The sequence below is a fragment of the Aulonocara sp. 'chitande type north' Nkhata Bay genome, linkage group LG19 (genome assembly GCF_057382095.1).
Source record: "Aulonocara sp. 'chitande type north' Nkhata Bay isolate Kocher_YH1m ecotype deep benthic linkage group LG19, A_spYH_male_GT1.1, whole genome shotgun sequence".
NCBI classification, from domain to species: domain Eukaryota; kingdom Metazoa; phylum Chordata; class Actinopteri; order Cichliformes; family Cichlidae; genus Aulonocara; species Aulonocara sp. 'chitande type north' Nkhata Bay.
The window spans coordinates 21,462,410-21,485,344 of NC_141362.1; the positions used below are offsets into that span (position 1 = coordinate 21,462,410).

Below are 22,935 nucleotides of genomic sequence, written 5' to 3' on the forward strand. Positions count from 1 at the left end.
TTACTTACAGTTAGTCAAAATATTCATTTCTTTGGTTACACAAAGCTCAACTTTTATTAAGACTAAAGGTTTTTACAACATTAACCTCTTTTACTATATAAGGCTGGGGATGTGTCTGGTAAGTTTCATTAACAGCTGATGAGTCAGGCACACTGATTTAGCGTTGCTGTGCAAGATGACTACCGGGACAAGGATGACATTGATTCTCTTCCCCCAGCTGGAGGAATAAAAGTGTCAGTTTGTGCAGCAGAAGTAGTAGATATTTACAGTCAGGAAGTGAATGTAGGTCCTGTGGCTTCTTTTACTTTCCTGGAGAAACCCCTTTTAGTCCCGCTGCTTTATTTTCTTTGCATCATAAACAAATGCGGTTCGGGAAGATGGAGAAGTAGAGCTGATCAGTTTCATCATGTCTTTTTAAATTCTTGTTTATAGGCAATTCATTCATAGAAGGAAAAAGAGAAGTGGAAGTTGGTGGTCTACTTTCTGCTGACAGGAAAAGTTCTCCGTTGGACTCTTTGAATGGCGTTTATTTTTTGCTTAATGTGATGACTTCAGTAGCTGTTTTCAAGACAAGATTTAATGCCAGGCTCTGGAGATTTTACCTGCGTCTGTTACACAAATGTGTGTGTATGTGTGTTTATATTTCCTTGGCTGTGTAAGTGATGGTAGGGAGAATGAGGTGTGAAGCAGACGACTGGAAGTAAATCAGACAGTCTGTTAGGTGGTTGTGAATATCCATTATGCTTCATCAGGATGGACAAACTGGAGTCATTGGGCGTGTGTGTGAATGATGAATGACTGTATGAGTAACGACTGAAGTTATGAGGTCAGTGCTGCCCCTGAATATCTGGGGTTTTACTGTGTGAGTGTGTATATATCTCAGCTCAGAGTATGTTTTACTCTATGCATCTTTATGTTGGAGAGGCAGTTTCCATGCTTACACAAGGCTTTCTGCCATACTGACACACGCGCACACATACATACACACAAACACGCATACACACGGACAAGTGGTTGATTGTTTTCTGGATTCAAGATGGAATTTTTCAATTTAACATTTTATCCCCGCTGGGAATCAACACCTTATTCCTCCTGCATTCCTTTGGGGAACAGAAACCACCGACTGTGTTTGTATAACTGTGCATGAGTGTGAGCACAGTGATGTCTGAAGCTGTCAGCAGCTAAATGCGCCTGGTAATGATTCCACTGTATAACAAAGGGTATTATTCATTCATCATTGCATTAGATTTCCAAATATGTACATGGGATTTGTTCGACAACATGCAAAAGTTGCAAAACAAAGTGCGTATTCCCTCTCTTGTGTGTCTGAGGCGATTTTTACAGAATCAACAATGAAGCCTGCATCACAGTGGAAATAGTTTTGAGTTTTTTATTTTTTTCATAAAGTTGCTTCTACACTATGTAATTTTACACATCACTTCCTCCAAATTGCAGCAAAAAGGTTGTGTTTAAATTTGGAGAACGTCAATGCCAAGAAATGATATAAGACATCTGTAAGCTGGATAAAACACCATTGTATTTGTTTCCAGGCTGCTCTGTGAACGAAAGGTAATAATTTGACATTTTGGAAAATAAACTAACGGCATCTTTTTCAACAAGAGGAGGAATTTAATACCTTTGATATCGTATTTCTACCTCCAAAGGTGTCTAAAAAATGACCCTCACATGGACTTAATGTAGGGATCCTGTTATTGCTGATCATAAACCATAACAAGATCTTTTTTTTTTTTAGTTTTACAGTCTATAAGGAATAAATATGTCAGTTTTGAATTTTGTTACTCAATTTTTGTTACATTTGGTTTCTGTGTTTCCACCTTCTTTCGGTTTTTTATGCTAAGCTAATAAGTCTTATGGCCCCAGATCGAGACAGAAACGTGAAATTGGTATTCACCTTCTCATCTTAATCTCAGGAAGATTTTTTTTAAAAAGTTCTCAAACACTCTTTGTGTTTGTATTTTTTTTTTTTTTAAACAATGTGGATTTTCCAGCTGAAAATTCTACTATTATGCAGAAAACACTTCCTGCAAGTGATACCCAACGCCAGGTTTCTATTTGCATCGTTCACATAATGCACATTAGAATCTCATTTCTGCATGCGATGAATTTCCTTGGGAACTTTGAGTTTGTTTTAGGAACACAAGGTCATGTACTGGAATGTACTTCACCTAGTTTGCTCTCTATTTATTATCTGTGCTGATCTTACAGTTGCTTATCCCCTCTCTTCCTCTCTGCTAGCTTCTGTGTCTCGCTCTTCTTTTTCCTGGCAGAGCCGACAGTGGTGTTGCCATCTGTCTGTGATGTGTCCTGGACAAAACTCTGTGTGTGTGTGTGTGTGTGTGTGTGTGTGTGTGTGTGTGTGTGTGTGTGTGTGTGTGTGTGTGTGTTTTCAACGCAGGATGGCCAGGCTGAGCTGGGAACGGGGCTCAGATGGAGTCAGAAAGACAGTTAAAGACAGACAAAGAAAAAAAATAAGAATAATAAGAAGAGAAAGATTGAAAACTGTTAAAACTGTGTTCAAAGAGTGGTGTGAGTGTGTTTTTAATGATGCGACAGTATGAGCCACAGCTGTATGATCCACTAACCCTTCTTGTGACCTTGTCTGTGCTAGAAGACGACCAGCTGAAAGAGAAGTCGCACACTAACATGCAGCTGTTTTCTCTACAGTCCTTTTAGCGAGCTTGTGAGTGAGTGCAATGGATATCTCATAAGTTTCCTTCACTTAAAGTATTTGATCCTGTATGTGTATCATATGTGTGCTAATAGCAGCTTAGAGCCATTAGTCAGTAGCTCCTTAGCTGCGATTTCACTCAGCAGCCTTAAATTTAAACCTGTACGTCACTGAGAAATCCACCTCTGGCAATGAACCTGTGCACGTCTGTATGTGTGTGCTTATGTATGTGTTTATGTGTGAGCTTCGGTTGCTCTTGCAGAATATTTTGGCCGGGGTTCCTGGATTTACCTGTTGTATATGCGTGGGTCTGTATATATTTCCCCCATCTGCATGAGTTACATGGGTGATGTAACTGTACCTCAGTGGTACACTTGTGTGTTTATCTACGTGGTTTTCGCTGTGTGTACGTAGAAGTACATACATTTTGACTGTTAAGGTTAGGGTTTGCCACTTGGTTTTCAGCCCTAATGAAGACCACGTGCGCGGCTGACACATGTCGCTTGGCTTCCTTTAAATTCTCCCCCTGTAGCCATTTAGGTGATGCCATGTTATTTTCCACTTAAGATGAATGGCACTGGTTGTTGTTTTTATTTTTTTCATAGTTATGCTTTTTGGTTTTACTGCTACCGCTTTATTATGCAAGCAAAGAAACCATCTCCAGATTTAGCTCCCAGTTACTCTGCAAAGAGTGCCAGCACAGCTGACCTCAGAAGACCTGAAAAGACTTCCCATTCCTGCAGCCTCTTTGCATGTTTACATGTAATGCTCGTCTTCTGTGTTATATTTTCAAAGCTACGAGCAGGTGCAGTTATCCTTATTCACCTATAAGAGCCAGACCATATTCATTTAGTGTTTCTTTCATAAAAATTAATCCTCCAAACAGGATATAATCTCTCCTCTATTTTACCAGACTATTGCTGGTGGGAAGAGCTTTGAATTAGTCTCTCACTCTAATCTCCATTTTCCTTTGCCTCTTTAATCTTTTACCTTTATATTGACATGATATGACTTGTTGTATTTTATGAAAGCTGATATGCCTGTGCAAATTCATTGTGAGCTGAAACAGTGGAATAATGCCCCTTTTCTATGTGTTTTCTCTTATGCAAAACTGTATTTTTTTGTTATACTTGCTAAAATCAATCTTGCTTTATCTCTGCGTTTGTCTGCAAACTTTTTAAATTCTTTGCTGTAGCTCATTCTAGTTTTATTCTTTTGAGTATATGTCGTTGTATCATTTTTCACCTCTACCTCTGTTATTAGAAATATAACACTTAAAAAAAAATCCAAGATCTTATCCACATAGGAATGAAAACTGTTTTGGCTACAGTTAAACAAAGCAGACAAATTTAATAAAAGTGCCTCAAGAAGGTTTTCACGCTCACATGAAGTGGAAAATTGCTTTGTTAATCAGGAATCTGCACAGTAAACACTAATGCAAACACACTGGGAGGCTGGCAAAATACAGGTGGGGCACAGTCTAGATTTAATTTTAATTGCAAAATGGTTAAATATTTGTTACCGAGAGTTTAGTAGAAAGTCAATGTCTTTTTAGTGTCTGCCCATTCAGAATGAAGCTACATCCAGCAGCTCATAAGTTTACTTTAACATAAAAAACTCAAAGCCTTTTTTTATAACTCAGTTTATGTGAAAATTAAACAAACTAGACTTAATTTGTGACTTGGGGAGCTTTGTCGGTGGATTGTGTTACATTAAAATGGAGCCTATCTAGCTGCTTCAACCCGCTCCCAGTCATTGTGGCTAAGTCAGGCTAGCTGTCCTCTTGGTCCAGGTCAATATAAAAAGGAAAGACATTTTGCCAAGATGGACATAAGCATATTTCCCAAAAATGTCCAACAATTCCTTCCAAAAAGTAGGTTTGATGGTCTGAAACTAAAAATCTGGTCAGACAAGAAATGTGTTTGAAATATAGCCAACAGTAGCTTCAAAGGAAATCATTCAGCACAAGGAAGTTTCAGACTTTTAAATGAATGAATGCTCGTAACTAATGTATTTCTTATTTCTGTACTTTCCCAGGTAGGGCAGTTCAGTCAATTTCTCCATGAATGTACGTCACAATGATGATGACAGACCAGATTCCGCTGGACTTGGCTCCGCCCCCCCTCCTGAACGGGGAGGTCCCTCTCATGCCTCACATGGTTAACGGCGATGCGACACAGCAGGTAAATACTCGCTCACGCTGACACGAACAAACGCACACGCATGTCTGCAATGTGCATTTCCTGTACATCAAACAGTACAGCGCACACTTCTCTGTTGTCAGTTGAGCACCTACCACACGGATTGTTGCCATAAAAATTGCTAGAGAAAAGCCCTCGTGTGTCACAGAAGATAAACTACTAAATACATACAGGTATATTCAAATGCATTACTTATTCCTTTGGCGCAGCTTTAAAGGCAATATTTAAAACACTGAATGGCTTTATTGATAGATTTCAAACCTTTACGTGTGCAAACTTGCAATAGTTTGCACACGGACATCTGCTTCTCTGTGACAGACCGATCTTATCAGGTGCTGTAGAGCCAACTGGATCACCTTCAGAGTACAAAACCGCACCCGGGCTTTGCACAGGCAAAAGGAAGCGATCGGCGTAATGAAAAGCATCACAGTTAATTCACCTCGGTCTAATCTTGTTGTCACACACACACTTTTTTTTTCTTTTTTTCCCCCACACTGTGTGTTTTTGGTATATGAAGGATAATGATGTTTATGCACCATCCCCAGCCTGTTCCCTCACAGTCCAGAGGAAGCATCGTGGGAGTGTTTTGGCTGCAACACATAACAGTTATGGGGGGGTTTTGGCTGCGGCACACAGCAGTTAGGGCTCTCTTTTTATTCTAACACCCTGCAGTTTAAAACTTGGTTCCCAGTATGGAATCAGTGATCTAGACCGATGATTATATAGATTTGACTCTGCGTGTGTGTGTCTATTTGTTTGTTTCTTGGTCTGTCTGCGTGTACGTGTGTGTATTCGTTTCTGTGTGGGCACGCAAGTGTCTGTGTTGAGTCTGAATACATACTTACGTGTTTGTCGGCTTGCTTCAGTTTCAGCTTCCTTGTTTCTTTATCCACCTACCTTCACCTGTTTATGATTGTGGTTATCAGTCAGTGGCTTTGGTACATGCAACGAGATCATGTATACATACATGCCTGTTTTTGTATAAGAGCGTTCTGTCATAATTTGTCTGTAAAAACAAAATTCACTATGGAGGCTCTCTCATCACATCAAATCCAACAGTGTGTTCAAATTCTTAGTTATATTTTAGAAAAATTAGTTACTATCTAATTATCTATTGTGATTAAAACAAATATCAAAATACTTTTAATTGTCCTACTGTAATAGTATTTAAATATATAGAAACCTGAAGTAGCTGAATAATAATGTGCATCAATGTAGTCAATGAGAGGCTCCAGTTACAACCTTCTATTAGCTATATTATTGGGATCTACAGTATTGGTCACATTTCTTTGTTGTAGGACGGTCAGTTAGTTTTACATGCCGAAGAAATGCCTATAAATCATTTTATTCAGTTTCAATTGGAGTGCTGGTCCTTCTGAGAGTTTGTAACCACATAATGGACTTAGGCACGCTAATTTATTATTGACTATTATTGCTTAAGCTATGAAATCCATCTGCAATCTGATTAAAGACATTTATTTTAGTTATTATCTGTAAAGCACTGTCCAAAACATTTGCAATATTCAGACATTCATATCCATTTCCATATCTGGCCACTGTTGTGCATGAGACTTGTAAGCCATAGTGGAAGGGGTCTGTTTAAACCTGAAAGCCTAAACACAAATGTATTTGTGTTTAGGCTGTCTACTTCTTTAGTTTATGATCAGTGCATCAGAATTATGGGTCAGAGACTAGTGAGTAAAAGGGAAGGACACGCTTCCCTTCAATATTTCTGAGGAATTTTCTTGTTAACCTATGGCAGTGATAGTAGTGAGGAAATGGTGCAAAGCTTCTCCGCTGTACTTGTTATAGGTGCCTTTCCAGATAAATATCTAAAGAGAGAAAGAAACACTAAAAGTGGACCGAAGACAGTTCAAAACATAAAAGATTTAGTGACAACCATGTTGGTGTGAAACCAGTGTACTGTACAAGATCTTAATGAACATATTCACAACAGCTCAGAATCACTTCAGACCTTAAGGAACATGAGAGCAAAGATGGTAACCCATGCAGTTAATGATATAGCTCAACAACATCACACTACCACTTTCACACCAAAGAGTTCCATTTGCATTCAAAACTATAAGGTGATGTAATTGCACTAGTTGTAATCCTGTTTCAGTTACTCTTTTGCAGAGAAAGTCTATGGAAGTGAAAATAGACCCTAAAACCTAGAACTGTGAATGATATCCTGTGGTCCAAAAGTGCCCATAGAAACATTGAGTGAAATGTTTTCAATATGCCACTTTTTATGTAAAATGTTGAATAATGTCAGTATGGGTTTGCTAATTTAACTTCCCGTGTTTAATAAAGAGCCCTGCTCTTGCACTTTTGTAATTTGTAATTGATGCCTTTTAAAAGGAGCTTTTAAATCATAAATCACAAGTGGTTACACTTAGAAGCCTTTTCTGGTTTTAATCTTAAAAAATATGTTTGTTTTCTATAATCCTAACTAAAGGTAGAAGAATTGGGTCACTTTGACTTAATCACTACTGACTGAGTCATTATAGTCTCATTAATCAGTCATAATATCAAAACAAATGTGCTACATGATTATTTTGCGCATTGAGTGATCTTGACATGTGATGGTATAACAGTACACAGACACACACACATACACACCTACATGGTCTAATGCAGGGGTTTTCTCAATCCTTGGGAAACATGGGTCACCCTGTGCTGGGGGTTCCCATAGCAACAGCAGCCGCTGCAGCAGACAGAGCAGGAAGTGTGTGAGTGTGTGTGACTGAGGGAGAGGAGCAGGTTAGCGCTGAGATGGGAGAAGATGCAGTCACTACAGAAGGAACGTAGGATATGAGGATTTTACAGCGGCACACCTGTAGAGCATAGACAGGGCTGTGCCTGTGTGTGCATGCGTGTGTGCCTGAATACGTGTATGTGTGTGTGTGTGTGTGTGTTTGTGTGCAATGGAGGGGCACCTGTTTCATGTGTACAGCCACGTGTACACTCTGAACAATCTGTATGCGGAAAATATGACGGTAAGGTGCATGCGTTCTCCCCTCAGGCACATTAGGTAGAAGCGCTGAGAAATCGAAACGATGTCATGTGTTTTGAATTCATTTGTGTGCGCTCACCTGTCTGTGTGTGCGTCCATCTGTCTGTTAGATGTATTTGTGCATACTTGTTTTATTCTTGTAAGAGTGGTTAAAAGATGAAGGCTTTTCTTAAATAAGAGTCTGTGAGATGGCAGCAATAGTGTCACCATTAGCTTTTCTAACACCTCATTCATATGTGTGAACTCTCTGCCGAACTATGAGAGCCGATGGTTATTGTGTTATGTCACTGCTGCAAGCTCTGCCTAGCTGAGTATCTGTCCTGTTCTGTGATTGCTAAAGAAAAATGTTTAATACATGTTTTTCCCCTTAAATTATAGATATTTTTGTCACAAAGTTTGATTCTTTTTTTGTTGTTGTTTTTTTTTATGTGTTTGTGCAGGTAATCCTGGTGCAGGTGAACCCGGGGGAGACGTTTACTATCCGGGCAGAGGACGGCTCACTGCAATGCATCCAGGGTCAGTCCTCTACGATATTATTACGTTATCATATTAACATGTAGCCTGGTGGCCGCTCTGATGTTTGTCACTGTGAGACAGAGTATTACCCATCATTTTAATTATATCCTGGCTGAACAAGATTTAAATGAGATCTTTGGGCTGACTCCTAAAAGTTAAAAACATTTACGGAAAAACAAATAATGTTAATGCAGTCTATGCTTAGAAATCTTTGATTGGTAAATGTGAAAGCAAATAATCGACTTTTACTTTGAGTATTATCCATTACCAGAGAAAACCATAGCAATGTCAAAGGAGTAGCTGTCCAATAAAGTCTCAGAGAGTTTTCAAAAGTCTTCCTTTCTACCTGGTCAGACTTAAATCCCAGACAGTCTGCCAGTACATGGTAGAGCCAACACAGAGAGACAGACATTTCAGTTCTCATGTGTTTGCACATGCAGACCAGTAAGTTACTTATTTTTAAACAGTCCATATTAGTGTGACTGTATCATTAACCACCACAATGGCTAATGGTTTAATGGTTTATTTTTCTAACCAGAAAGCCTGGAAATGAAGTGTTTTCAGCTGGATTTCAACCCTTTTGAAATTCCGAGTGTATATATAAGACTACAAATGCAGAAAATGCAGAAACTCCAGAAACGGTGAGACCTTTTAGTAGACTGGTCAATAATGCAGGAAGAACTTTGGAAGAGGAAACGGAAAGCAAGTGGAATGGGATCTAAGGGTGTTATCTCCAAATGAAGTACAGCTAATTGAAAGCATAGTCTACACAATGACAGATTTAGACAGAGTGGGCAGCCATGGCTTCACTGTGGTTGCATCTGATAGCAGTGCATGAAAAGACTGGAAATACAAGCCACTTAGGATCGCTCAAAGACGGAAGGAGGTGGCAGTAACACAACTCTGCTGAAATTGTGTCTCACTTTGATGATGTCAGAAATGTAACTTTGAAAGGACATCTTTGTTTTCTTCTCAGTCTTTTTCAATCTGCATCTTCTTCACTCGCTCCTTCTTTTTTTTTTTTTCAGCCTTTGAATTTTTTTTCTGTAAGAAAGAAAGACAGACAGCAGTCTCGACTCAGTCACTGTCGCCCATTTATTAAAAAAACAAAACAAAAAAGACGCATTACCACAACACTGTGTTGTAACAAATGGCATCCCACCACCTTTTCCTCCACCCGCCTTGTAATTCAATTTTCCCCTCAAATCAGAGAGACTGCTCCAGGCAGAGCTATGGGCACAGATAAAGCCAGATAGAAACGGTGCATGATTTAATGGATGTATGCAAAGATGGGAAGATACAGTTGCCAGATAAGATAAGTGAATTAGTGACTTGTAGAAAAACAGCTAAACGACAGACGAAAGAATGGTTTAATGTAGAAAGTGGATATATGAGAGGGATACCAGACAGTGATTTGCAAAAAGACACAGTACTGATGTAGCTGGGATCTGCCATCTTTCTGTTTGTTTGTGTGGTTGCGTGTTTGTACTTGAAAATTTGGCATCGAAGGCACAATGTGTGTCTTTGTGCACCTTTTTGGTGCCTTTTACTACAGTCGCAGACAGCAAATTAGGTGGAACATTACAGACTTTGAGCCCTCTTTGAATGCAGATATTATTAATGTGAAGGACCACACACGCACAAACACACATACGCACAAACTTTCTCTCTATCTTAGTCGGCAAGAGGTCACTGAGTTTAATGAAAGCTGGAGTGTGGCAGTGTGTTCCGAAGGATAACTGAGTTGCACTTTAGAGAGACTCAGTGTGATTAGTGAGACCTCAGAGGTTCGTGTTCGCGCATGCTTGTGTATTTGTGGCCCTGCTTGTGTGTTTGCATTGCAGTGTACTTGTGTGCAAGTGTGTGCGACAGAGCAAGATTACAGAGACCTCAGGGCACAGCCAGGAACCAGCTTTTATATAAAGTAACCTCTGTTTAGCTGCTGCAGTGTGGTACGTGCATGCATGCAAACATGCATATACGTACACACGCAGACATGGATGCTCTGCCAAGGCAGGACCAGCCTGAAGACGTCAACGCAGCAGCCAGAAAAGATTCTTTCATATGAACCACAAGACCTTCCTTCTCCTCTCCTCACTTCTCTTCCCTTCCTTCCTCTCATCATCTTTTCCTGCTACCTCCCTCCCTTTTCCTTTTTATTCCTCTCGTTCATCTGTCTTGACCTTAAGGCAAACCTGGAGCAGAGAAGAGGCTATTGTATTTGCCGGATTGATGTTAAGTACTGCTCATTAACCACACCCCTGCTAACTGCTACAGGCTCAATTATGTTCTTTTATTTTAGCTGAAAGTGTACATAAAATCTTACTAAGGTCCACGAATCCCATAACCTCAGGGCGTATGAAATCCTTTCAGAGCTTTTTTTGTGCATATTGAAATAATTCACAATGCTCTAAAATATATATTTAAAGCCATTTTTTTTTTACCACTTTTCAGATATGTTAGAGATCTGTCTTTACCGTCTCTTTTTTTGTGTCCCTTTCCTTCATTGATCCAGTGAAAGACTGTATCTTGACCTGAAATCCTTTCCAGCAACTTATTAGCATCATTTCTGCATGTGTATGACTGCATGTCTCCATCCCTTGTTGAAGCAGCATGACCCTTCAGTGATCCAGGGGCCAGATTCATCTGACCCCCCACACACACTCCTACCCTCTCACTGTTCCCACCTTCCCCCTCCTCCCTTTTGCCCCCCACCCCCGTCCGTCCCCCTGTCTGTCCCCCTCCCCCACTAAGACAATTCCCCTGAGCTTTCCCACACTCACATCAAAGGACAAGACTCGAGGGTGTGTTAGAGCACCCTGCTCTGGAATGTGAGTGTGTTAATATGCGTTGTGTGCGCGTGTGTGTCTGTGTGTGTTTTACAAGGCTGTGTTGGTTTACTGTGTTGTTTGGTCTTTGTTGGACTTTTACGAGGGATGATGAGGCCAGAGGGTGAAGAGCAGGAAGCTGTGCCCTGCCTGGGAGAATATGACATCATGAAGTTTGGGTGGCACCAGCTTAATTTCTTCTGAAATTTAGGGCGTAGTTGATAATAACCACAAGGTTTAGTTGATTAGTTTTCTAGTTAATGAGCAGTAATCCTGTAAGTCCTCAGTTTACTGGCTGCAGTGTTTTTAAAATGCATTTCAGTATAATACATGGGGTTTGTTTGCCTTGGTCTTCTGTGGACATTTGGAATTATTCTCTGTTGTAATATAATAAATGTATATGTGAGGCTGAGAAGTATGAGTAGTAACTGTTAGTGTGTCCTTCACAGTGAATGGAGAACTTTCACCTCTTGTATTGCTTAACGCTATGATTTTGTTTTGTTTTTTAATTGACTGTGCTTGGTGGAGCATGTGTGCTAAGGCTTGTTGTGTTGCTGCATGACCCGCTACCAAAGAACCAAACCGAACATGTTAAAAAGCCAGAGCCATCACCAATGTTCCCTCTAAGCTGAGCACGTGAGCAATCGCGCACTGCTGACACGGGGGAACAGTGGCCAGCACCATGGAACACCGCTCCTCTGATTGAGCATGCTTTGCAGAATGAGACACTCAAGATCCATTTCACCAGGTTGGTGGCAGTACAAACAAGCAAATGTATCATAAAGAAAGCCTTTAAAGTGGAATATCTGTGAAAAAAAGTCTAATAGCCCCACAACCAGGATGTCTTGTTTCCACAGAAACTTTTTTTTGGCACATTGGTACTGCAACGGGATTTCAATCGGTAAATTCTTTCTTTAACACAAGAATGGTTGGTTTAGAGCAACAAGAATGGTTGGTTTAGAGAAATAAAAGGCCTGTGGGCCAGAATCAGCCTGATGAAGACTTGAATCTGGTGTAGTTTAAAGATTTGGAAAATGTGAAGGTGTACAAAGATTTTGGACTTTCGGCGGTGTTTTACAGTAGTAGCAGTAGTACTTCCCTATTGGCATTCATACTACATGAGTAGTTAAGTAGTAGTAAAATAGTTAAGCAATAGGATGACAATTAAATGACAGAAATGTTCTTGTTTTTAGAATCTACTATAAAAATGTTGGTTAGATAAAAGGAATTAACCAAAACTTTCTGTTTTATAAATACTGGACAGTCTGGACAATGAGCTGCCAAAATCTTTTCTGTAATTTACACACAGATCATGTAGAACATAGGTGTCAAACTCTGGCCCGCGGGCCAAATTTGGCCCGCAGCCTAATTACATTTGGCCCGCGAAGCCATACCAAATTACTATTAGATCTGGCCTACTGGTATTATACAGCTAATATATATATTGTTTAGTATTAAGCTTTGCTTGTTCCATATTCAGTTTTCCAGCAAAACTTATTTGAGTCCATAAGAAAAGATTCATTCTTATATCTGAAGGAAATTTTTTTTTTCAATAAATATTAATGTTAGCCCGCGACTTTGTTCCAGTTTTGAATTTTGGCCCACTGTGTATTTGAGTTTGACACCCCTGATGTAAAAAACTGGGACGTACTGCTGAAATTGCACTTCGTTTTCTGATATTAAGACATCTCAGGGATCAAATGTTCAGTTAAGTGTTCTTACAGTGAAGGAAAGTGGAGTTTCACTGGTCCAACCCACTTAAGAACAAACTGGGCTGCATGTGGCCCGTGATGTAAAGTGAGTTTGACATCCCTGGTTTAGAACATTCTCTGTGTTTTCAATTACATTTCTTTTCTGTCTGTGTTACATAATGCAATTCGGAGAGGTCTATGTGCAAAGTATATTTCACTTCCAACTTTTGGTTTGTGGAATTTTTTTATCTTGAAGGTATAGAACCCAAAGATTATCCTGCGATTCCACATGCTCTTATTTTGTCTTGTCCCTTGAGAGTAGAGAAAGCTCAAATCACACATTTTGTTCTTTTCTTTATTGCTTTTTCTTCCAATTTTAATGGGCCACAAAAAGATTAATGAAACAATTCTTCATATAAGAAATATAATCAAATATAAATGCAGGCTGTTGGGACTTCATATTAAGCCAAAAGAATTGGTTGATGTTTCTCCTTTTACGCTGATTTCTGAATTTGGAATGGATGAATTGCATGCAGTCCACTCTCATTGCTGTTATATTGCAGTGGCATAATGGAAAATGTGTTTCTGGTCTCTGCTGAGGCCTTGTTAGCCCAGGCATTTTTTCTTCTCTGAGAAACAATGGTTATGGTGGACCCTGCCAGTGTTTCTCTGCATCTGGACACAGCAGGGTACTGTATGAATCATGGCAAGATCTGCTGTCTTTTGCCATTAGAGGTGTGCGCTCTGCTCATACCTAATCTTTTTGGATCCCCCCGATTGTTACTCTCTTCCCCTGTTCCTTGCTTTTGTCTGTTGTCTTGGATCCAGTTTTGTAAAATTCGATGATTATATTTGTGGAAAAAATGTCGATTGATCATATTGTTATTTTAAACATGGTTTTGTCCTCAAATTTAACAAACCTAAACTGATATGGAAAAAAAGGGTTGATGGAGGAAATTTAGGTGTACCTCCTCTGTGTTTGTTCTTTGTCTGACTACTCTCTTCATTTATCTCTCCATTTTCCTCAGTTTCAACTTCAGCTTTTTGCTCAGTCTCTTACTGGCTTCACTGTGTCGCTACATGGGGTTATCAAGGTTTTCTTTGACCGGCCTTCTGCACAGAGTGCACACTTCTACACTGCAAACCCTTTGATGTAAATGGAAATAGCTGGTTGAGAGAAATACGGTGGAAAGTCTCAGTCTGTGTTTACACCTTGCCAGATGGTTCTAAACAAGCTGGTGGAGAACACACAAATACATTTTTCACTGAAATCCTTAATTTACGGTACTGTTTCGGACCATCCTGGTGCTGCTTGTAAGCAGGTGTGGTTGTTCGAGGAACTTTTAACAAGCCTTCCTTGAAATCGGAATACTCAATTTTGTGACAGTAGACTGAATGAAAATTGCTGTGCAATGATAGGTTTGACTGATGTCTGTTATCTAGCTGAACTGTCAGCTAAAAGGATTTATTGTGTTTTTATGCCTTATTTTTGTAAATCTGATCAAATGGAAAGTGTTCATGCAAGTGTTTCTCAATCTGTTTGCCTTTTTGTCTGTGTGTGATTTGACAAATGAATGCATTTTTTAATTAATATTGCATTTGCATTTTGCCCAAAGTATAATTAATCCAATAGCCAATTTCCTGTACAGTATATTAATGCCCTAAATTCCCATTTTCTCTGCCTGTGCAGCCTTTCGAGACACTTGCATCCACAGCTTTAAATTTCCTAATGTACTTTTTTGAATTGTTAATCTGTCCCAAGAAAACAATATCTATATATAAGATCACAGCTTCTCACAGGGTAGAGCGATATGGCTTCTGTTCAACATTGCAAGAATGCTTTTTCTGGAAAATCCAGTGGTTTAAAAATGTTTAATGGAATCAAATATATGCTTCACTAATTAATTCTTCTTCTTCCTCTTCTGTTTAAAGATGTTTTTACTAAATAACGACTAAATCTGTATTGTTGTAGTATGCTTCATATTTCACTGAAAAGAATAAGGATAATGGGTTTGGTCATAAGGCCCCATGGTGCAGAGGGATCTAATAATAGAGAGCTCTTGTGTGTTTGGGTGTGTGCATGCCTTTGTATGCATTTCATTTTATTATTTTTACCTTGACAGCTGGGCAAAGGAAGACCTTTTTACCTCCAAGACTGTATGCCCTTAGGCAAGGTGTAAAACTAATTCTAGAGGTATGTTTAGTGTATGTATGTCTTAACTTGGTGTTAATTCCTCCTGGTTTTGGGAAACTGGTCGCCATGGGAACGGACTCTCCCTCCAGGTGGTGTGTAATGGAATGCGATCTCTTTGTGCCTAGAGAGATCACATTTGTGTGTGTGTGTGTGCGTGTGGGGGGGATACCTGCTTTTTTTCAGCATTTTGCACTGCAAAGTACTTTGTAAGTATCAAAAGGACAGAGATAATTGGTTTGGTTCATTTGATACACGGTGGCTAAAAGCTTGACTTTTCTGTGCGTGGTTTAGATAGAGGCAGAGAGGGAGAGAGAAAAAGAGACTTAATTGTGTATGCCCTGCCCAGTCCTCACTTATAAACTCAATGCCCTCATACAGTAGGGCATGAAAAGGCAGAGGAAAGGAGGGAGGGAGAGATACAGCTGAAATAAAATAGAATGAAGCAAAGTAAATAAAGGAAGACAGGCAGAATGAAAACGAGGCGCAGAGGGAGACCGAGAGAATCACATGCTGCATGTTTGGTCGTGCCTGCTACCATCCATTCTGGGTGAGGCCACTTCCTCTATGACCCCAGCCACCCCTGTGCTGCTGCTGACTTGGTCTGGTCTGCCAGCTCTGGAGAAGGCTGCATTAGGGGAAAGAGAAGGGTGACGAAAACTCTTGAGAATACTGGTTTGTCTTTATATGTAAGACACTGTGAAAGCTGATGCGTGGGCAAACAGCAGCTGAGTACTCACAGATTTTTTCCGGAGAAATGGAGAAAAAGAAATATCTTTTCCAGGGATGAAATTCTTGGCTCTCTTGAAGCTCAGGGTACAGCTGGAGCACTTCTCCCACTCTCCAACCTTATTCCCTCCTTCTCCTCCTCTTCCCTCTCTTTTCAGGCTCGGTCACTTCCTCCCTTCTCTCTCTCTGATTCTTGCTGTGTTTCTATATTTTCTTTTTAATTTTAGTCTCATCTTCACAACAATGACACAAGTTTGCTGATTTGCATGTTTTTTATGTAAATAAAACCAATCATAACACTATTAGGAACATTAAAGATATTGCATCTTCTCCACGGGTTGCACATGCTGCTTTTCAGATTGGATTCAGTTAGTGTGAAAAGCACTGCACAGCTGCGGAAATTCCACATGTGAATGTTTACATCATGGTTTTTTTTTAATTTTGTAGGGAAACCCCTCTTTTTTCCCCTCCTTGATCTGGTGTTATTGGGCAAAAGTACATGTTAGTTAGTGGGACTTCCATTTAGGAATATAAGGAATAACCAGTTAAGTAATAACTTTTTTTTAAAAGATGCTTTTCAGTATTTTTCTTTCCTATGTACAGGTTATAAACAAAGTACCAACCATATCTTCACCTCTTTGGTTGTTTGATCAACTAACAGCCAGGGGACATACCCACCCTTGCACCACAAACACAGAAACAGTGGAATTCAGCGATGGAGAGCAGGGGAAAGTCCCTGCTAATCTAGGCCTTCCAGTCTCGGCTTCTTTCTTTCCATTGACATTCACACAACTTCTCTTCTCTTCTCTTCTCTTCTCTTCTCTTCTCTTCTCTTCTCTTCTCTTCTCTTCTCTTCTCTTCTCTTCCACACTTTCTCTGCTCTCTGTGGTGGACACAAACTTGGTGCTGTTCAGACTGTGACTCATACAGTAGGAATGCCCGACATTAACATGTGGAGAGATAGGAGGAGGAAAGTGAGGGGAGGATGGGAGAGGAGTACAGCCGGGTACAAACGTAGCAGGTTGTGTACAGCAGGAGAAAAAATGGAAAAAAATATGACTCTTAGTGGGTCAAGGTTTAAGGCTTTGATGCATCATGAGTATTCAAGTGAGTGAGAATAAGAAAGAAGCAGGGAACCAGAGCAGGAAATGATTATTTGACGCTGTTTACACACAAGCAGCTGTTGCATTTCTCTTTTCTCTCTCTCACTCGCTCTCTCCTTAGAGAGAGCAGACATGTAGAGTTGATTAGAGAATGGATATAATGAGTCATCAGTGTCTGGATTGTGTATATTTGTGTGTGCACATGTATTATTGCTTATGCACATCAGAAGTGTTTGTGCGTGTCTACAAGCATGTATACTTCCGTGCACGACCGGACAAGTGATAAGTGAAGTATGCTGGACCCATGCAGTGTGTTGCATGGTTACCAGTCCCAAAACAATTGTATCTAAAGGCATGCGAATAGTCTCGTGATAAAACTGGAAAAAGCAAGATTGGTGTGCGTGTTTGTTTGTTATTATGTCTGGCTTTGAATTAATGCATGTATGTCTTATTTTGTTGTTTGTTGCGTGTGCCAAGGTGACCGTGGTTTTGTCAGTGTGCACTATCCAAATGTCAGTGTGTTCTACAAATTAGTTGCGTATGAGCAATCATGTCTTTATGCGCAGTGCCCAGGTGGGTATCTGGCCACTTGCGTGCTGTTGTTAAGATGTGTTTGCCATAGTTTATGAGGGCTTTTGCGTGTTTGTGCACATTTGGGTGACTGTGAGTGTGTGCACAGCTGCAAGGGTGTGTGTTTGCACATGTTAAGATCTTGAGAACAAAGCGTGGCTGGGCTCAGTGTCCCTCCAGACATTACGTTGCTCTCCTTTGGAGCAGACCCAGCAGCAGAAGTAGGTCGGCCGACGGCGCTCCTCCTCTAGGTGGGGGAGAACTGGCAAGAGATCTGGGTTGGGTGGAGGTATGGGCTGGCACACAGGCTACATACTCAACACTACACAGATTTAGGCTTGTATGCTTAGAGGCTGTTTACACAGTTATCAGGACAGGATAAGACGTAGATGTTAACATTATTTTGAAAAATGTAACCCTTGGGATAAATTGGGGGCCATTTCCCCCCCCCCAACATGTTATCACACTCAAGAAGATTTGGTCTTTAAAAGTTAAAATTGTCCCAGAGCTATTGTTCACGTTAAAAAATAAATTTTTTTGTCAAAGGAGCAGTATATAAGATTTGATAACAAAGCTGAAAATTTGGAAAGTTGGAATAATAAAAAAAAGGACTATTTGATTTATAATAACGCACATACACTCAACAAAAATATAAACGCAACACCTTTGTTACTGCTCCCATTCCCCATGGGATGGACGTAGAGACCTAAAATTCATTCCAGATACACAATATAACCATCCCTCCCAAACAGTGGTCACAAATCAGTCCAAATGTGTGGTAGTGGGCACATCTGCTATATTGAGATAATCCATCCCACCTCACAGGTGTGCCACATCAGGATGCTGATCTGACATCATGAGTAGTGCACAGGTGTACCTCAGACTGCCCACAACAAAAGGCCACCCTGGAATGTGCAGTTTTGTCTCACAGCAAAATGCCACAGATGCCACAAGCAATGAGGGAGCGTGCAATTGGCATGCTGACAGCAGGAATGTCAACCAGATCTGTCGCCCGTGCATTGAATGTTCATTTCTCAACCATAAGCCGTCTCCACAGGCGTTTCAGAGAATATGGCAGCACATCCAACTGGCCTCACAACCGCAGACCTCGTGTAACCACACCAGCCCAGGACCTCCACATCCAGCAGGTTCACCTCCAAGATCGTCTGAGACCAGCCACCCAGACAGCTGCTGGAACAATTGGTTTGCACAACCAAACAATTTCTGCACAAACTGTCAGAAACCGTCTCAGGGACGCTCAACTGCATGCCCGTCGTCCTCATCGGGGTCTTCACCTGACTCCAGCTCGTCGCCGTAACAGACTTGTGTGGGCAAATGCTCACATTCGATGGCGTCTGGCACGTTGGAGAGGTGTGCGCTTCACGGATGAATCATGGTTCACATTGTTCAGGGCAGTTGGCAGCTGAGTTGGCAGCTCCCAGTTCTTGCATGGCCAGCATACTCACCGGACATGTCACCCATTGAGCATGTTCGGGATGTGCTTGACCGGCGTATACGACAGCGTGTACCAGTTCCCACGAATATCCAACAACCTCGCACAGACATTGAAGTGGAGTGGACCAACATTCCACAGGCCACAATTGACAATCTGATAGACTCCATGCGACGATGTGTTGCACTGCATGAGGCAAATGGTGGTCACACCAGATACTGACCGGTTCTGGGTCCCCAGACCCCCAATAGCGCAAAAAACTGCACATTCCAGGGTGGCCTTTTGTTGTGGGCAGTCTGAGGTACACCTGTGCACTACTCATGATGTCAGATCAGCATCCTGATGTGGCATACCTGTGAGGTGGGATGGATTATCTCAATATAGCAGATGTGCCCACTACCACACATTTGGACTGATTTGTGACCACTGTTTGGGAGGGATGGTTATATTGTGTATCTGGAATGAATTTTAGGTCTCTACGTCCATCCCATGGGGAATGGGAGCAGTAACAAAGGTGTTGCGTTTATATTTTTGTTGAGTGTATGTTTTCTATTGCTTTGGGGCTCTTGGGTGTTAAACACTTAAATTGCTGCTGCTGTCTTGGCAGGTACTCACCGACACTTGAGCTCATTGAAACTAATCTGCATAAGTAAAAGCTACATAACTAAAAAAAAGAAAAGGAAAAAAAAAAGCCAAAGTTTCTCAAAAGTCTTAGGAAAACGTAGAATAGTTTCAGTCGCAAAGTACCACTATGGAATATTTTAAATACATGCATGAAATTAGGGGTGCAGCCACAGAAATTATTTTGTCCATGAAACCATAAAGCTGCACTTTCTTTTTGCCTTATAGTCTGATTTGTCATAACTTTTCCGTTTTGTGGTAAGCTTTTCTTTGGCTGTCACTTCTTCACCCTGACCTGTCTTATTTGGCTCAGCAGAACTAAAATATATATCGTGCTGCTTTTACACACGCACTCACATAAGCTCAGCGATTCTCTGCGCGATCAACCTCTTACATGTTTAAGCTTGCTGCGGGAGATTTCACTTGTCATGTTTGCGCAGTAAGTTAACGATTAATAAGACGATGTCAGAGGAATTGGTGCACAAATTATCACCACTCACAGATCAGTGCTGTCGCTCTCTATACACAGTTCGCGCGATTGCAAAGTGAAAGCAAAAAAACAAGCGCAAATTCAAACGCGATTTCAATATGTCACATATTGACAGTGGCTCACCGATGCCAATGACATAATTACCCAGCTACATTTCCGAAAGAATGCAAAAGCATTGACATATATTTTTCCTTCCTACAATACCCCGACGGGCAGGGCAGAGATAGATTTTGGTAGCCCGACTGGAAAAATCGCTAGCCCCGGGACGTCGGGCTAGCGATATTGCGAGCCCTGTATCTGATTGAGGAATCACTCATCTTTGGAAAAGAGAGTTTATTACAGAGAAATGTCTCTTTCCAAAATAAAAGCTATACTATACGCTTCTTCTGGGCTATATTCTCAGCAGCATATTAAACATATCAGGTCCCCATAAGGAGAATCATGTGCCAACGGCTGTCTAAATGACTCGGGTAAAGTTTGTAGCATGCATGCTTGTCGTTTTTGTCTGCTTCCACTTGTCTTTGCACTAGGATGATGTAAATGTGCAGTCATATTCGTTGTGTTCCCACTAGTGCTTTCAGGTTAATCTCGTTGAAATGACCTTAACGCCACAACACGGCAAATCTCCGTTAACGAGCTACTAGGGCTGGGCGATATGACCCAAAATTCATATCTCGATATTTTTTAGCTGGATGGCGATATAAGATATATATCTCGATTTTTTTTTTTTAAAGCCATAAGTTAAGAACAAAAAGAGAGTTCTTAGTCACACTGTGTCCCAGATGTCACACGGGCATTTTCTTTACATACAGCGTAGATGTACATGAAGAAATTACTCAAAAATAAATTATCAGCATTTATTAAATAATCATGGTCCATAAATAAAAGAAAACAATGTTGTTTTTGTGCATAACAAAAAGCTCACAATTGTGCAGTCAAAATGTAAACTAATAGACGCTGAGCATAATAACAAAGAGACAGATTTCACAGCTGCACCACGTCTCTGAACAGGTGCCATTTGTGGTCTGTGGTGGGGCGTGGTCTGCGGGGCCGTGCGGACGCACCTGCACGGCATCCGCAATCACGCCCGCCGTGTTAAAACACGGGGACTCAGGGGTTGGTGGTGGTGTGGTGTGACGTGAATCAAATAAAGTTGGCTCTGAACGTCGCTCCGTGGTCCCGCCGTGCCTTATTCATGCCACATTGGTGCCGAAACCCAGGAGGCGGCATGGCGGGTACCTACCAGAGCCAGGAAAGGAAAGAGCTGGCCGAGAGGGTGGCCGAAATAGCGGCCACCCAGCGGAAGCAGGCGGCGGAGGTGCGTCGCCAACAGGAAGAGCTGCGGAAGGAGAGCGAACGCCACCTGGGGAAGATGGCAGAGCTGGCAGCGCTGCTCTGGGCCTGGGCGCCACCCCCACAAGTGTGTCCCGAGGACAGTGAAGCGGTGGAGGAGCCGTGTGGGTCACCTCGGCAGCCGGAGGTGGTGGACGAGCCACGCGGGGGTCCGAGCCTGCCGGAGGAGGAGGAGCAGCCGGGTGAAGGGCTGCTCCTGCCGGGAGCGGTGGAGGAGCCGCTCCAATCGGAGGCCGAGGACGAGGCGGGCGAGGGTCTACACCTGCCGGAGGCAGAGGAGTCGCTCCACCCAGAGGTGGGCGAGGGGCTGAGCCTGCTGGGGGCGGAGGCGCAGTGCGGGGAGCCGCTCCAAACGGGAGTGGCAGAGGCGGTGGCGGAGCAGCTGTGCGGGGAGACGGAGGTCCCTGCTCCAGGGCAGCCTGTGCAGCCGGAGTTGGAGGCAGAGGAGCGGGACAGCCCCGCTAGGCCGGGGATCGGCGGGCTGGCTAGTCCAGCCTCGCTGCCACCAGTCGATTCTGCGCGCCTGACGTCTGCCCAGCCGCCTGTGTGCAGGAGCGCACGGCCATGCCTGTGGGGCCGTGTCCGCTTGCTACGCGGCCGACCTCCGGACCAGCTTCGCCGTTGCCGCTGGATGCGCGGGCGGCCACCAGAACGGACGCGTCCCCGTCGCTTGGTCAGGGGCTGGGGCGCCGATGTGTAGGCAATGGCGTGTCCAGCGGGGTGGCCTGGGGGGGCACAGGCCACCCCCCCAACCAGACTGGCCACCCCAGGTGCCACCCCAAAGGCAAAATAATAAAATTCAATCAAATATCAAATGTCCGATTATGTTTTCACGGTGACGCTCAGATATCCGAGTGTAAGTGAATGCAGCATCGGCTTCTGCGCTATGCGCATCACGTTAGCAAAGGTAGGAGAGCCAAGCACGAAAGACGCACTGCAGGAAACAATTTTTCGGTGAAAGAAAATGAGGACAGAATAAATGTCCCGGTAAGTAATATTAAGTTTGTTGAGTTTAGTAAACTTCGGTGAAATTAGAATACCAAGGAAAAAATAACACTTAAAGAATTATTGCAGCCGTCGAATATTTCAGACAGTATGCTACTGAGGGCAGCTAACATAAGAGTTATGAGTTATAAGATGTAATCTAAGTCGTAACATTGCTGTATGGAGCTGCAGATTTGGTTGCAGGTTAACATCGCTGGACTGGCCATCGGGCTTATTTGACTTATTTTTTATTTTTTTTGTAACGGCATGAACAATGAGAGGTGGTGGATTGGCCAGATGCAGGTCGATGTGTAGAAATAACTCCGTTGTTTGGTGGTGGCTATGGCGGGGCTTCCACAGAGGCAGCAGGTGGATGAGGGAAGGGGAGGCAGGAGGAGAGCCCCGAAGCAGCCACCAGTCCGAGTGTCAGGTGAACTGAACTTCAGGTAAGAAGTTATGACCTGCAGTCTATCTGGGTCAGATATGAACCAAGTTTAGGT

General features: G+C 42.1%; 2 protein-coding genes across 3 annotated transcripts in view; both read left to right on the forward strand.

Annotated features, from left to right (window-relative positions):
• Nucleotides 1-22,935, forward strand: part of fndc3ba (fibronectin type III domain containing 3Ba) — a 93,211-nt gene that overhangs the window by 16,986 nt on the left and 53,290 nt on the right. For both annotated transcript variants that reach the window (XM_086274316.1, XM_086274317.1), the window contains exons 2-3: nt 4,727-4,872; nt 8,347-8,422. In XM_086274316.1, coding sequence (XP_086130442.1) covers nt 4,756-4,872; nt 8,347-8,422 — 193 coding nt within the window. In that variant the 5' untranslated portion in view covers nt 4,727-4,755. The remainder of the gene's footprint in view (nt 1-4,726; nt 4,873-8,346; nt 8,423-22,935) is intronic.
• On the forward strand, nt 19,271-22,151 carry LOC147306965 (uncharacterized). Its single transcript, XM_086274834.1, has one exon. The coding sequence runs from the start codon at nt 21,294-21,296 to the stop codon at nt 22,149-22,151; it is 858 nt and encodes a 285-aa protein (XP_086130960.1). The 5' UTR covers nt 19,271-21,293.